This window comes from Macrobrachium nipponense, chromosome 26, assembly GCF_015104395.2.
Source record: "Macrobrachium nipponense isolate FS-2020 chromosome 26, ASM1510439v2, whole genome shotgun sequence".
Lineage (NCBI taxonomy): Eukaryota > Metazoa > Arthropoda > Malacostraca > Decapoda > Palaemonidae > Macrobrachium > Macrobrachium nipponense.
The window spans coordinates 31,925,319-31,942,367 of record NC_087215.1 but is presented as its reverse complement, the minus strand read 5'-3'; the positions used below and the strand labels follow the sequence as shown (position 1 = coordinate 31,942,367).

At 34.2% G+C, this 17,049-nt stretch overlaps 1 protein-coding gene across 1 annotated transcript in view; it reads right to left on the bottom strand.

The window, feature by feature from the left end:
- Positions 1 to 17,049, bottom strand: part of LOC135200156 (X-linked retinitis pigmentosa GTPase regulator-like) — a 94,939-nt gene that overhangs the window by 13,340 nt on the left and 64,550 nt on the right. Inside the window, exons 5-10 of the mRNA XM_064228505.1 lie at positions 13,426 to 13,584; positions 12,359 to 12,483; positions 11,129 to 11,269; positions 10,741 to 10,806; positions 5,978 to 6,094; positions 564 to 675 (exon numbers count right to left, since the gene is read on the bottom strand). Of these exons, the coding sequence (XP_064084575.1) occupies positions 564 to 675; positions 5,978 to 6,094; positions 10,741 to 10,806; positions 11,129 to 11,269; positions 12,359 to 12,483; positions 13,426 to 13,584 (720 nt within the window). The remainder of the gene's footprint in view (positions 1 to 563; positions 676 to 5,977; positions 6,095 to 10,740; positions 10,807 to 11,128; positions 11,270 to 12,358; positions 12,484 to 13,425; positions 13,585 to 17,049) is intronic.

The following is a 17,049-nucleotide window of genomic DNA, read 5'->3' as shown; positions in this document are numbered from 1 at the left end:
TATCAGAATACCTTAAGTGGTAGACTTTCTTTATTCTATAACTAATCAGCGAGGAATTATATTTTAAAGAAGTTTCATGAGAAATATTTGTCCTAATCATACACAAACACCAGGAACACAATTTATAATGTGATATACAAATTGATATGCTTGCATGCTCAGAGAGATAAACCACCTACTTCAGTGCAGCTTAACTAGAAAATACAGTGGGAAGAGAAAAGGTGAAAGAAGACTACTTTTGCTATATTCTGTCTATGTGAAACGTGACCTACATAAATGCAAAATAACTGAGTTTGAAGAAAAAGCCCAGGACTGAAGCCTTTGGAGACACAGAGTCTGGGCAGGCTGCGGTACTGGTGAAGAGAGGTGGAGGTGGTGCAAGGAGGGGACAGCATACATTGCATACAAAAAAACAGCAATGCTTGATGGAGCCATAGCAGTGGTAGTAATTGATAAACCATAAAAAATAGTTATTAAGGTAATTCACCTAAAGCATGGGGTACTGCTATAAAATATACACACACTACACAGCTGTAAGGCCTATACTAACTACAAAGACAAACCTTTCTTTTGGGGTGGAATGGAATCTTTCTCTTTAGCCTTTGCTGCATTGTCCTCATCATCACTGGTTTTATTTTCCTGAATCAGGCCATTCTCCATTGATTCGCTAGGAATCTGTAAACCACAGAAAAAATTTTGATGGTATAAACACATATATGCCTTTCAAATTTCAAAGTACAGTGGAAAATGTATCAAAAAATTTTAAACAACCAAATACAGTAAAAGATGGCATATGAACATTGGATCCCCCTCCATAAAAAAAGCTGAAATTTACTCTGAGGTCTTATATGCAATAGTTAAGTATCTGGAAGGCTAATGTTTGCTGATACACTGTTGACTACCTGTACTGTACCTAGACATATATATTCCATATTACTCTAATATTACCAACATTTTATAAAATTTTATGTATTATCATTATGTATTACTATTGTTATTATAGTAAAATCCCTCATAACCAGTACCCTTGGGACTAAAGGGCTACCTGTTATTTAAATCTGCCAACTACATTTGAGATATCCTTTTAAAATGCTACACATGTACTTGAATCAAATTTTTCACATTTGTATCATTAAGTAATCCCTATGGTCTTGCGTGTGTAATTATCCTGTGCTCAACCAACTTCAAAAGTAGTGGGAAGAGTGCTTAAACCCACACATTAAACTTACGGAGAATAAATACTTTTAAACGTACAGTCAAACTTTGGTTTTTGTACGCCTCTCTTTTCTTACGTTTCGATTTTCGTAGACTTTTTCTACGAAATTTTATTTCAGTTATCATACGTTTCCTCAGTTTTTGTACTCGGAAATGCTCCACCTGGGGCCCAGATTGTGACCAGGCCTCATATCAAGTGCCCAAACAAAGCATCCCATCTTCTCTCGTGACCCATTATGGCTTTGTTTCTCATTGAAAAACAACATTGCGCTCGTAGTCCACATCACTGCACGTGTTTGTTTTGTTTTGTGCTAATTTTGTTGTTAAAACTCTTTGCAAAGAAGCCATCATGGGGCCAAAGAAAGTTGCAAGTGCCAGCCCTTCGGTAAAAAAAAAAAAAAACCAGAAATATGATTGAATTCAAAAAAGAACTTGTAGTTAAAAATGAAAGTGGTGCACATACAGCTAATCTTGCTAGGATGTAAGGCAAGTCAGTGTCAACAATCAGCTCTATCCTAGCAAAGAAACATGAAATCAAGGCAGCTGATGTTGCGAAAGGGGTCACGTCATTATCGAAACAGAGATCACAACTAGTGGAAAATGTTGAAAAGCTGTTGTTGGTGTGGATCAATGAAAAACAGTTAGTGGGGGATAGTGTGTCTGAAGCGATCATTGTGGTGATGCACACCTAACTTGTGATAGAGGGAGGGAGCATTTATATTTTTAAGGAATAATATTATGTATGATTCTAAGTTATCAGGCATTGTGATATTGTTGAGGAGATAAGGAGAAGAGACACTAAAATCTTTACTATAGTATGTATGTAAAAGCAGTACCAATTCACATTAAAAAAAATGTTATTTCAAAATAAATCTAACATAATGATAAAACATGAAAAGAATCAAATGCAATACTACAGTAATAAAAAATAAAAGAAGTCTCACTTGAGCCAGTGTTTGGTGTGCTGAGTGAGACGATAAAGAAGGGAGGTGAGGGAAGGGATAGTGGTGGGTTATGGGTGGGAGACGGGGGTCTCCTTCCCACTGACTTATCAGCTGGGATGGGATGATTATTCGCCTGTTTCTTTCACTTACACTTGATTTGCCCAAATCACTTCTATCGAGTGACAATTGATTTTTATGATATTTTAGCACTGATAAGTAACTCAGCTCCATAATAAACACACTGGTGGCATGTTCAACTTCTGCTGCCTTCGATTGTTTGTTTAAAAGACTTCCTTGTAAAAAGTTATTTAATCTCTCTCCTTTTCTTATTTGCATTCTTTACTTATTACTTATTTGTTTGCAAAATCCTCATGTTTATTTTAAATTCTGCTGTTTGCCAACGGTCAATCTCTTTCTTGCACTTAAGATCCAAGCATAAATACACCAACAATCATTCTCTCTCTCTCTCTCTCTCTCTCTCTCTCTCTCTCTCTCTCTCTCTCTCTCTCTCTCTCTCTCTCTCTCTCTCATCCACACACTATCGATACCTTTGATTATCCTTGTAAAATATGAATAAAACTGATTTTGTTATCAACCTTTGCCTACTGCAACCATTTTGGTTTCCTCAAAGAATTCCTCTCTCCCCTCCCTCCATCCCAGCCAGCCAAGCACCATTTTTACCACACAGTTCATAAATCGTACACTGAAAAAAATTTTCAAAAATTTTACTTCATATAATGTACTACTGTTTTATTACTTCACATTCTTAATTTAACTTTTGAACAGATTAACAATAGAAAAAAATTTAAAAGGGGACTTTTTGAGTTGGCTGGAACAAATTATCCTGAATCCCTTTATTATTTAAGGGGATATTAATTTTATATTTAGAACAGATCACATTTCAACCAGGCTTCTGGAATGGATTAAGTTCGAAGTCTGAAGTACTACTACTACTGTATTGTTAAGTGTAATGTTGTAAGATGTCTTTGAAACGATACTGAAGTCGTTTAAGATGCTATTTTAAAGTATATTTGTATTTGAGCTATTAAAATAGCCAGTTATAAGCATTTTATTTCAAGGTATATTTGGTGTATGAGCTATTAAAATAGGCAGTTATAAGCATTTTTAGAGGGGGTAACAATTTATCGCAGATTTTCGCTTATTGTAAGTGGTTGTGGTTCCTGACCCCCACAAATACTGGGGATCAACTGTACTCCCTACTGAAATTGGCAGGTCAAGGGACCTTATATGCCTAAGGGTCCTATAGTAGGTTATTGTGGCTATTAAAAAAATTCTAACCCATAGCATATGTACTGAAATCTCAATCTCTTAAATGACTTTGCTCCCAATCCAACAGGACAATTTTTACAATATTCTAATTTAGGTTTATAACAGCTCACCATTAGTGAACCATTTAGTAAAGTAAATGATCATCCAAATATTTAGGCAAGCCATTCCTAGGACAAAATACCCACACCTTGCAAGATTTAACACCTTCAGGATGAACTTTAATAAGTAATGAATGTCAAATGTGACAGTTTATTTCTACAAAAAGTTTAGGATAAATTCTTCAAAGGCTTAATAAATATTCCTACAAACACTAATATAGTCAACCCCCGGTATTCGCATTATCAAGATTCACGGACTCATCTATTCATGGAGTTTTTCTGTTTGGCCTATCTATAAATTATTCACAAAAAATTCAGCAATTCTTGGTCTTCTACATTAGTAAATATCACTAATTAGTGTACTTTGATGTTATTTTCATGACTAAATACATTCTTATGATAAAAAATTATTTACTAATTATTATATACGTATATATTGATACTGATTAATAACGTATATTTGAATAATAAAATTAAATGATAATAAATAACTGAGATATATATTTTTTGTATGATAAATAATTTACTAATTTTCAAATATTAATATTAATATAAACTGCACTAATATCAATTCATTAAAGAAAACACTATACGTATAATGAATTAGTAAGATTCTATATGTAAAATTTTAAAGGAATACATATCATCCCTCATCTTTTTGCCAAAGACTTGGAAAGAGGAGGGAGGGTAAGCCTGTCACAAATGTCAAGAAACATCACAGCAAAGGTTGGATGGTCAGTGTTGCCAACTTGGCAATGAAAGCACATAATGAAAATCTCTCTCTCTCTCTCTCTCTCTCTCTCTCTCTCTCTCTCTCTCTCTCTCTCTCTCTCTCTCTCTCTCTCTCACGAAAAGATATGTACATATTGGGTCTCTTGGTTTTAACCAATCGGTATTAACACCTATGCATATCTTTGGAAGGCAAAAAACAAACATATAAATTGTTTTGTTGTCAGTCACTAATAAAGAGAAATAGATTAACCCTCTTGCAATCTGATGACACGTAGTGTGTCAATAAATTTTGTCCATAAGTGCAAAGATAACATGCCGGGTGCGTCATATGTAAGTTATTTTTGGGAAAAATTCATGAAAAAACATGTCAATCATAGAAAACATATTTGCTGCCATTGGGTCGACAGATGATGAATCTCAAAGAAAACGCAAACCCAATGCCACTAGCTTACTTAGCTACGATACAAAACATCAATATAAGTAGGTTGGAAAGTCTGAAAATTGCACTCTGTAAAAAATTAGCATTTTTTAATCAATTACAGCTCATTAGCAAAACAATTAAGCAAAATTACTGCTTCCACATGAAAGATCAAACATTTCTACACAATTTAGGTATAAAACAAACTCCCCAAACCTAATCATTATCTTTTCATGATTATTTCCTAAAAACTACAATTTTTCTTAAAAATTTCATGTTCATCACATTGTTTTTATTATTTCTAAGCCTTGTAAACATGTTTTGATTGCTTTAGGAAATAATTAAATCATTTTCTGACATAACAACACTAACCAGAAGCGTATATCAGTTATAGTTCAGATGTACCGAATTTTACCAAAAACTTTTCCATGCATGTGCTCATTTTGGCCCGGGGGGGAAAGTCGTGTACCTTACACCCTTATATTTTTGGCCTGTGTGCAGGAGGGTTAACATTCCTGAGAGATTAAAGGATAAACTCTCTCTCTCTCTCTCTCTCTCTCTCTTACCTGGCACAAGATATGTCATAGTGGTGACTCACTCACTCTCTGTTTTGGTTGGAAGGGTTAGAAGTTCTTATGTATATATCGTTAAGGGTACTACTAATGTTTAAGATGAATTTGAAACGATATTAATAATATAATTTCAAAGATTAATACAGTAATAGGATGATAATTTTAGGTTTACTTGATGTAGGATGCTATTTAAGGTGTACATTTGGTATTTGAACTTTCAAGATAGGCAGTTATAAGCATTTTTAAAGAGGGTTTTGAGTATTCGCAGATTTTAATTATTTGCGGGGGGTCTGGTAGGCATCCCCCTAAATACAGGGTTCCACTGTATGAGTATATTGCATTATTTTGTAAAACCAGGTTATGAGCACTTTAACTAACGATTTGAACAGGACCAAATTCACTTAAAAGTTTAAAATGCTTCATGGTCACATTTTGAAATGTCCAGATTTTCTAAATTGTTTATTCTCATGTAAAACTTACATGATATTCAATTGCGAACACAAAGTTTTTACAACATAACAGAAGTTTTCCAACCCACCAATCATACTGAGCCTTCAATTACAGACCACAATTGAAAGCTCAGAGCTGACTACTAATGGGCTGGTGACGAACAAGGCAGAGGTTTTATCATTTGGTTTGACACCAAATCATACTGCTAAAAACTAAAAAATTCCAAGAAAGACATACAGCCAAGTATATATACTATACCTGAAGAACATCAGTGATTTCTTGCTCTTCCAAAACATCCTCTGTGTCTGGTACAGTGGGAAGGACAGCATGTTTAATTGGGGGTAGCCCAACAGACTTCAGAGGGGGCAAAGCTCCCTGTAAAGAGAAATGATTATCTCAATGCTGGTCTAGTCAATGGCAAATATTTTCTTTCACAGTGACCACATAACATAACAGGTGTTACAACAATGCATATGTATTTGATAAAAACCAACACTATACAGATTTCTCTTACTCAAAATTAAATAGTACAGATCACACACCGAGTATGCAGTGGTTACCACAGAGTGAGCAAACTCAACACATAAAAACACCAAGCAAGAGTACCTTTCATGATATATGAAAACATAAAAGATGCAGAATTTTGTCATAGGCGTCACTTCTATGTAGAATTGAAAACAGCGCACACAATTTTTTACAAATTGTTTAATTATGAAATATAAAACAATCAATAATTACTGTACTGTAATAACACTTATGTGATATATTATATATTACACTTACTGTACTTGCCTTTTGAGATATGCTCCTTAGAAAATAGCAAGTTTTACTTCTTAATTTATTTGCTGTTGTAAATATTAATACAAATACTTAATCAAAATATGTCTGATTTCTTGAAATCATCATGTCTCATAAATTGTGAGAACTAAGGGTTGACCCACTTTCTCCTCACTCAACAAACTTCTTTGAAGCTCTACCAATGAGTAACAAATTATAAGGAAGATGCTTACCAATGTTCAGTGCTGACGAAAAGATTACCTTTCCCAAGTGGGCTAAACATGCATATTGGTAATCACAGAACACTTTAACACACAATCAGTTTACTAAGCCAAGTTTCAACATAATGGAATTGATAAATTTCCTGACCACAGAATGTGCACGATAGCACACTAATCAAAAAGGCTCACTGTAATATATCAGATTATTTCCCTTTCTCATTAATGAAAATCTGGTCTGGTTTACACACTGGATTCCAAATTAAACACAGAATAACTAAACGAATCAATAAATTATAAAATAAATACAAGATATCTGGTGTAAATTTTACAAAATTCAATGACACTGCATATCCTTCATTTATGTACAAAAAAAAGTACAAATTCAAAAGACAACACATGCATTGCAATAAAATAACAGCCAAAATACATAAATATATCCATACTTATTCTATTATGTAAATCTTAAATTATCACCCACATCAAGGAAAACTGAAGAACCCACGGGTTATAATCTTAGATAAATGACCAGCTATTCAAGTATGGTATACTGCAAATATTCTCTCTCTCTCTCTCATCTCTCATCCTCTCTTATCTACTCTCTCCTCTATCCTCTCTCTCTCTCGTCTCTCTCTCTCTCTCTAATCTCTCCCTTAAAAAATTTCATGTTTCCTACTAGTATAAAAAAAAAAAACTGCTTTACTGTTCCATTAGGAGGGCGAAATCAATAATTATTTCATATATGTACAGTATGTTACTTTTGTACAGAGTATCACAAAGTATCAGCATCAAATTCATCCTCAATTAAAGTTAAAGTTAAATGGTTTCAGTCCTCCCACAGGCTATTGCCTCTTGAACGGACGTCAGCTGGGTAACCCCAACCCCCCACCATGACGTCACTCATGGCAGTAAGCATCCAATAGACAGTCTCACTATTCACCCCTTGATGAGGAGCGAACGCTGGTCCCCAAGATTATGAGGTCATCTCATTACTAACTGTACTAGCCAGACGGCTTTGCTATTCTTCTAGAAGTCCTGGAAATATTTCCTTATGCACTATACTTTAACTTGTTTTACTATCTAAAATTTAAGAAGTGGGCCATTTTTATCACCTCTGCTTTGCACACTGTGATGAGCATTGTACATGCAGTCTCTGTTTATTGGCGAGGGTTCCATTCCAAACGGCATGACAATAACTGAAAATAGGTGATGATAGCACCGATCCCCGGTTATCAGAGCCGACAGCTGAGGCTCTGCACCACCAATAACCGAGGCTCTGCACCGATAAGCGAGAATCGGCACCAAAAATTCAATTATCATCATCACTAGATAAGCGCCATAAAACCGGATTGCCGATAACCGAGGCTGCCAATAACCAGGGACTACCTGTAGGTGATTCTAAAGTTCATTGCAGCATCTCTTTGGGCCCAGCTGCACTGCTTTCTGCCATGTACTTTCATCCAGTCCCTCTTGTCTGGTCTCTTCCAACCTGGCTGTTAATGTCTTTAACTTTATCTTCCTCTACATTCTTTTTTTCTTTTCAGAATGAACCTTTCCAGTAAACACTATGTCTATACTCACTTTTTTTCCATCTGTCCACCCGCCTGTGGTGATGCGCATGGTAACACTGCGTCCCGGTATTTAAATAGTTATGCTATGTGTAAGTTTTAGGTAAATAAAAGGATATCTGGGTGTACATTTGCACCTGAAAAGTGTTTTAATAATTTACTGTATGCAAATCACACCGTAAATATTCAAAATAGGATATTGTTATTATTGTTGAATGTAAGCTGCCTTTTCGGGGTGGTGAATGGAACAGCCAGATGCAGTGGGGGAAAAGTGCTAAAACGCTCTCTATAAAAATCAAAGTATATACTGATATACTTACGTGTAATGAAGTAACACGTAGCTTAGTAGCAGAATAGGTGTGGTCCAATAAAGTTGACATCTTGCCGTAGTGAACAGCGAGAGAAGCAATTTTCCCGCCACTGCGTCTGGCTGTTCCATTCACCATCCCGAAAAGGCAGCTTACATTTAACGATAATAACAATATCCTATTTCGAATATTAACGGTGTAATTCACATACAGTTAATTATTAAAACACTTTTCAGGAGCAAATGTACACCCAGATATCCTTTTATTTACCTAAAACTTATACATAGTGTAACTATTTAAAGCCCGGGACACAGTGTTACCATGCGCAAACACCACAGGCAGGTGGACAGATGAAAAAAAAACTAGTATAGTTATGTGAATCACTGGTCTCATTATACTACCCTATTGTGTTGCTAAATTAGTTTACGATAATCAGCATTATCTTGACTAATATCTTATGCCAGACTTTCCCTTTATATGTTTAGATATCTAATTTGTCTTGGAAAAGTTCTTCTATCAAACCTTCTACATAAGGTTTAGCTGTCTCAACTGACCTGTCTACTCCTCTCTACCAACTTTCCCATTGCAGATTTAAACATCTTACTTGTTGTCTACCCTCTCTTCTGTCAGAATTTCTCTTCATAACTTTATAAATCTAATTTGCTCTTCCCATGCTTCTTCTGTCCATAGCATTCCTGCCTGGTCTAGTTCTTCAGAACACTGATTAAAATCTCCAAATTCTAACAAGGCAGAAACACAAGGTTTATTTTTAACCAATGGGAAAGAAATGGAGAAAGATGAATTTGGGTGACCAATTGGGGAGAAGGCAATGAAAACAGAATAGTGAAAGATGCCTGGTATGGTGGCTAGTATTGTGGCATGCTGCTCAGATGTGGCGGGTTAGATGCCGCCCCCAACCCCGGGCGATGAAAAATCACTAACTCTGTATCATGAACAGTTACTACTACTGCAGTGGGAGGGTGAAACCAACATTCTTTGGAAGTTTGAATTTCAAGTCAATGGCCACTTTATGCTTTTTCCAAGTGGATAAGTTTCATTTACTGAAATATATAACAATAATTATGATGGATGTCTTTCATCATTACTTTTCATAACTTGTAGACTCCTAAAGACTACTTACAACACACTGCACAAGGCAAAACATGGATTTAAGAATGAAACCACTGACAACTACCATCTGTAGAACCAAAACAAGAAGACATTTCATCTATATTCAGGTTCTCTTAGTAATCTCTTGTTATTCGATACACTTTTGAGACAAGCTTGAAGACCCATATTATGTTTCAACTCTATAACATGAAACTATTATGAATATCTATTATAGTACCACATTTTTAACAGGTTATCCTTATTCCAAACAACTTTTTTTAAACAAAACACAATTAATAGCAAGCATAATGAATCTACGTTAGAAAAAGATCCTATAAACTTCCTTAAGGATGCAATCTGTCTATCTTATAAGACATTCAATACTTTTCTAAGTACCAGAGATATGCTCACCTCAACTGGATGTACTTTAGGAATAGTTTAGCTAACATTCTCAACTCTCAATGGATTTGGTCTTAATAAATATTGATCTTATAACATAAATTACAACCTACAAATTCAATTATTTGATAAACTGAAAATGTTGAAGATTCTGACGTGAGGAGTCTGCAAGACAAATTACAGAATCTAAATTTTTCTCAACTTGGTCCTTGGCTTGTGTCTGCCAGCAATATGAGTTTTGTTTGAATATCAATGGCCTGGTGAAAATAAAGATTAACACCCACTTGTCTAGTTTTTCTCACACACCAAGATAGGGGGCAAACACCAGCAGTCATTTCTTGAGTTCTCATCACCTACTTATCAGAACAACCTCCTCTTACTACTGTATAAATTTACAGAGGCTAAAATCTTGTCTGCATAAAGTGAGTAACAGATCACCATCACTTCTTGTAGTACCTCTAATGGTAAAGCAACATAAGATTTCCACAATAATGTCCCTATTAAAAAACAACTCCTAAATTTTGGTAAATGTCAAACCCATGCAATTAAAAGCAGACACAAAAAAGTGAAAACGAAGTAGAGAAAAATAAAAGTACAACTCCATCCAATATGAAAAATACATAAATTTCCAAATACAATACCCCTTCAACTTCTTCTGCAGGACCCTGCTGATAAGGATTAGAGGTCATAGGCCTAGTCTGTAAACTCTACAAAACAAAAGAACACTAATGTTATATTCATGTAAGTGCACAAGGAGATACGACAGTGATACAGCAAATAAATCTTGAAAGTAAGGTTTCATTTTAATTACAAAATATCAATACATTGTGCAAGTTACAAATACCATTCAATCAAAATGAACCTTAAAAATCTAATTAATGGTCTCTATTCTCAGTAACTACAGACACACTGCCAATACTACACCTAAATAAGAACAGGAGAAAATTACTTTAAGGAAAAAAATACCTAAAAGGTTAAAGAAATAAGTGAATAAGATAAGCAACTGAAAGACTTGCCCTCATTACTTACATCTGTAACCCTGCGCCTTGCTCTGGCAATGCTGTTGAGAACATTGCTCCTGGTTGGTTTGGCCTCCTCCTCTGTAGCAGTGTCATCCTCTTCCTCTCTTCTGTAGCCTAAAACCATGGTGTGACAACCACCACAAGCAACCTATAAATAAACTTCCATTCAACAAATACAAAAGTTTGAAAGTGCTAATCATATGCATATCAGTGAACAAAAGACAGCACCTCACCAACTACCAAAATGCCTTCCTTCTAAAAGGAGTGATTCAATGACTATGTAATATAGAACTCGGGTAAAGGTGGTCCCTGGTTATCGGCTGCTTCGCTCTATGGTGCTTCAGTTTTATGGGGGTTTTCGAAAATATTAATGAAAAAATAAGTTTCTTATGGCGCCACATTTGGTTACTGGCGCCATAAGCGACATAAGCCACCTTATCAGGGGTGCCATAAAGCGAAAATTGCCATCAAGCAAAGAATGACAGTCTAAGGGAGTAAAACATACTTATGGCACTCTTATGGTGCTGAGACACTTGGTGCCGATAACCACCATAAGAGTGCCATAAGTATGTTTTACTCCCTTAGACTTTCATGCATCGCTTAATGGCGATTTTCACTTTATGGCGCCCGGCTAGGAACGGAACCCCTGCCAATAACCATGAACACCTGTATAGTTTTATTCTATAAATATGTTTATATGTAACAACCTACTATGTGGGCCATGAATTCCTCAACCATTGAGAATACTGATTCTCTTAGGGGTAAACTAATTTCCTGATTTTGTCTTAAAGTGAAACAAAAGTTTGATTTATTCTTTTTCCTATGAAATCTTTAACTTCCACAGGGTCAAGACCCTCTCTCTTCCATCTTGAAATATTCAGTTTTACAATCTATCTATTTATTAATTTATTTCTTTTTACTTTTATTTTACTTTCTTTTAATAAGTGGTATCTCTTCTTCCTGTATTACCCTTTACTTCCTCTTGCTTCTTCCTAATGAACTCCATATTCTTTGGAAGCTTGAATTTCAAGGCAATGGCCCCTGTGGGCTTGTTCCATATGAAGAGATTTCATCTACTGAATCAATAATAGTCTAATGAAAAGTTTATATTTTTGGGCTCTTCTCAGGATTTGAGTATTGATGGGGACACAGTTTCCAAGCCTTTCTGCCTACAAGAAAAGAAAAATGTACACAGTACTCTTACTATCAAGAAAATAAGAGTAAACTGTAATCTTACCAAGACAACTGTGATATGGCGTAAACGGCGTACAACTACAGGAACAAACTGAGACGAGAAGTTTTCCTCCCCCTGACACAACTTCCCATGCCGACCACAGCCCCAAGTCAATAAATAGCCATTGTCTGTATCAAATACAAACAACAAAATGCCATAAAGTACACACACATACATACATATATATATATATATATATATATATATATATATATATATATATATATATATATATATATATATATATATATATATATATATAATATATATATATAATATATGATATATATATATATATATATATATATATATATATATATATATATATATATATATATATATATATATATATATATATATATATATATATATATATATATATATATATATATATATATATATATATATATATATATATATATATATATATATATATATATAATATATATATATATATATATATATATATATATATATATATATATATATATATATATATATATATATATATATATATATATATATATATATATATATATATATATATATATATATATATATATATATATATATATATATATAATAATATATATATATATATATATATATATATATATATACTATATATATATATATATACGTATATATATATATATATATATATATATATATATATATATATATATATATATATAAGAAAGGGCTTTACAAGTGTACCATATAAAATGCAGGATGTACAGACAAAACCAGTTCTGGTCTATAGTTCCTCATGAACTAAGCTTAAAAGATGCACAAATATGTAGACATTAATGCAAATTATATATCATATGTTTATGAACCATATGAAATATAGTCTAAAATGCTCAAAACAATTCTTTTGTGCATTCTATATATTTCTTTGTGAAACTGTAAAAAAATAAATAAAAAACTTTGCATAAACTTCCTGTTTTGAGCCCATCATAAAACTAAATTTTTCAACTTTAATCAGCCTGTTCCAAAAGGAAATTAGACATAAAATACAGTACACACAAGCAAAGGTGTCTCAAGGCATAAGAAGCCTGTTAACTTACCAGTAACAGCACAGGAATGATTGTCACCAGCTGCAACTGATACAATGGCATGAGAATTTGTCTCCACTACTGGCTGTGGTACCACACTCTCAAATTCTGCTGCTCCTTGACCCAGCTGTCCACTTGTCCCAGTACCACATGAGTAGACACCTCCACTCTCTAGAAATTTAACTCTTAATTAATATTATTGCTTATAGGGCTTAAAATTGTTGTTTAACTTGGAGATCCATCACTATTACTCAAGAAATAGACAAGTGAAAGTCTTTACAACATGAAGATAGGTTATGTAATGCCAAATAAAATAATAGATTACCAAACATTTACACAGTGCTTAAAAATAAAGGATGCTATATACATAATCATGTTATCCACAGTGGCTTAACTTCTCTGCAATGTTATGCCATGCAAAAAAAAAATTTCAACAGTGAAATCAAATAGCTTCATTAGGTACAATCAACTAAAATTGAAGATATATGCAATCAAATCTGAATTTAATCATACAATAAGGCTGTGATAGATGATGGAGAGAACACTATACTATTGAGACATGCATCATTCCACTAAAACTGCAAATACCACTGTAAAATTAAAAGCTGAAGCCTAACTCCAAAGGTATCTTATGCAATAAAATAGAACGGAAAAGATAATCCATTTAAGCAGAATCCAGTCTAAAATATCTCGCATTTTTATAAGAAATAGACAAGATTATTGACGATATATCAAGAATGAAACACCTAATGATTCATAACCAAATTGTTCCTATTCAATGCATAAGCAAACATGTTTACATACATAAATAAGTATTCCACAAGAAAGTAAGCAAGCTGGAATTGCATACCATTCACACATTAAGATGTGAAATAAAAAATGCAACATGAATTTTTGGTTAAAGTGTGACAATAACCTATTGAATGATAATGCTCTCCAAGTTAAGCAGTTGTCATCTACTCCATTCCATTTATTTGTCATTAAATGTTAATTGCAACTCTGAATATGACAATGGTAACAGTAACAAATCTGTGTTTTTTGTTGGAACACATTTCTTGTATGCTTTTTTCCCCTCTTATTATGAGTCAGATGAATGGGGACAGCTTTCTTTCTTGCTAAAAATGTTTAGTACTCTACTACTTTTCTGGTGATTGAACAATCCACTTTTGGTAAAATGGTTAAGACAGTTTACAATCTTAGAACAGTGGAATAATATGCAATTCTTCCTACATAACTCAAGGAAGATTTTCATGTGATGAATATTTTTTCAATGTGCTGTATGTGACAAACATGTTACAGTACATACTTAAAATTTGTTTTTACACAAATCCCATCAGTTTATATGGGTCTATCTGTGCAGTCAGCTATTCAAGGGACACTTTATAATGAAGAAAAACAATCCCCCAATTACCCACAAACCTGAGAATGGCCATACCACCAATAACTGCTATACATTCTCATGCATGTTTTCAGTATGTGTGTACTGGCCATAGCTAACCACAATTTCATTTATTTTTCTTCAAGGGTCATTTTCCCTCTTTAATTCTTTTGTCCTTAGTCTTGATTTTTCTTTCTCTCTCCTTGAAAAAGAATAATGATAAATTAGTGTTTTCTTTCACTGGAGTTTGTAAGCCTCAGTGCTCATGATCATTACAAGTACCAGAGTTCAGTGGATGTATCACAGTTCATTATGTATTTACATGGGCTAGGTGATTTATACATGTTCGCTTTACCGATCTTAAGTGGGTAGTACTGTACTATTATTATGAGATGAGTTTCTCATTTCCTTGTACAATACATACATCATTAGATCTTTGTGTTACATGATATACAATTATGTTGTGACCTAGATTATTTCTGTGATGGTTGTGTTGTTATTCTAATGTAAAATGTCTCCTATGAAATTTGCTCATCTCCAAGATAGCAATGTAAAATCTTTATGACCTTATTAGAGAAGAATCAGCATTTATTGTACAGTTCTTACATAGAACAGGTTTTTTCACTTGAGCAAATGTATATTATTTATGAACATTCATCTGATAAGGAAGTTTCATCCTTCATAAGACTTTAAAACCTTGTCTTAGTATCTACTGAAGTTCTTGCAACCACACTTTCCATAGTCAAATTCAAGGAAGGAAGCAGAAAAGCTAGGTATAAACTGTAAAGTTTCCTATTTAAATCCATTCATAAGCAGGAGGAACAAAGCCTCTTGCACCTACTGGAGGATTTGCCAAAAGACTAGGATCCTTCCTCAGTCCATAATAGTAAGTGATTGTCATCCCAGATGGATTTGGGGTGCACACAATTTCCACGAAGGCGTATGGCATTCCCACAGTGGCAAAAGCTAGAGTGCCATGTTCAGGAAACCCAAACAGTCTCAGTTCTTCTCAGGGCTCCATTTTCAGTGGAAATCTAGACTCCTGTCTATATGTTCATTCACGGCTAGGTTATCACTCCTTCAGCCACTGCTTCCTTTGGGGTAGCCAAATCTGCTAGAGAGAGTATTGCACTAGCCTCTAAATCTTCTTTGGGAAATGCAAAGAAAAATTTGGTTGCTTTATAGAGTTGTAAGCTACTCAGTTTTATTGCATGATTAATAACATCATGAGGCAGCACCACTTCTATGAGTTTCACGTGTTTTCTCACTACAGTGGTACCTTGACATACAAAATTAATCCGTTCCCAGGCGGCCTTCGTAACCTGAGCTTTTCGTATCTTGAACCGCATTTTACTTATAAACTGCCTATTCGTTCCAAGCCCTACAACACCCCAGTAAAATTTTATAATAAAGCTAAATTGACCAATAAACAATGAAATACAACAATTTGGACCATTCAATACCTAACTTAATACGTATTACTAACATGTACCTGTAAATAAAGTGTATTAGTGTACATGGTATACAAGAAATACTGTACGTACATACGTACGTATATAGTAAAACGTGGAATCTTACCTTTCGAGTGAGGCTATTCTCCGTGAAGTGGGAGACAGAGGAGGAGGACAAACGGCTGATAAAATTTATGTAATACGTAACACCAAACTTAATTGAAAAACATTAAAATGTCCAGGAAACAAAATACAAACTAAACTTTACGAAACACATTAACAAAACCGTAAAACTTAACTTTACATAAAAACTTAAATAAATTTTTTTTTTGTCCCTTTTTATTTTACATTTTTCTTTACTTTTTTATACTTTACGTTTTTTTTTTACAAAATTTCAATTTCTTTACCACCGAATGGATGCCAGTCCGTTTACGGAATTTATCAAACCACCCTCGAGAAGCTTTGAAGTCTGGGGTTGCCAACGATGTCCCTTCTCCTCCGACATCTTCGGCCTGGGCAATCAAATCGCCGAAAATAGCACTGGCCTTCTGGCAGATTGCCGTCTCAGTTATCGTATCGCCAGCGATTTCTTTGTCCTCAATCCATAGAAGAAGCAGCCTCTCCATCTCATCATGCATGTTGCTCCTCTTGTTGGACAAAATAGCCACACCCTTGGAAGGTGTAGCTGCTTTGATGGCTTCCTTCTGCTTAAGGATAGTGCCTATCGTCGACGGATTTCAGTCGTATTCCTTAGCAATCACACTCAACCGCATGCCAGCTTCATACTTTTTTATTATCTCCATTTTT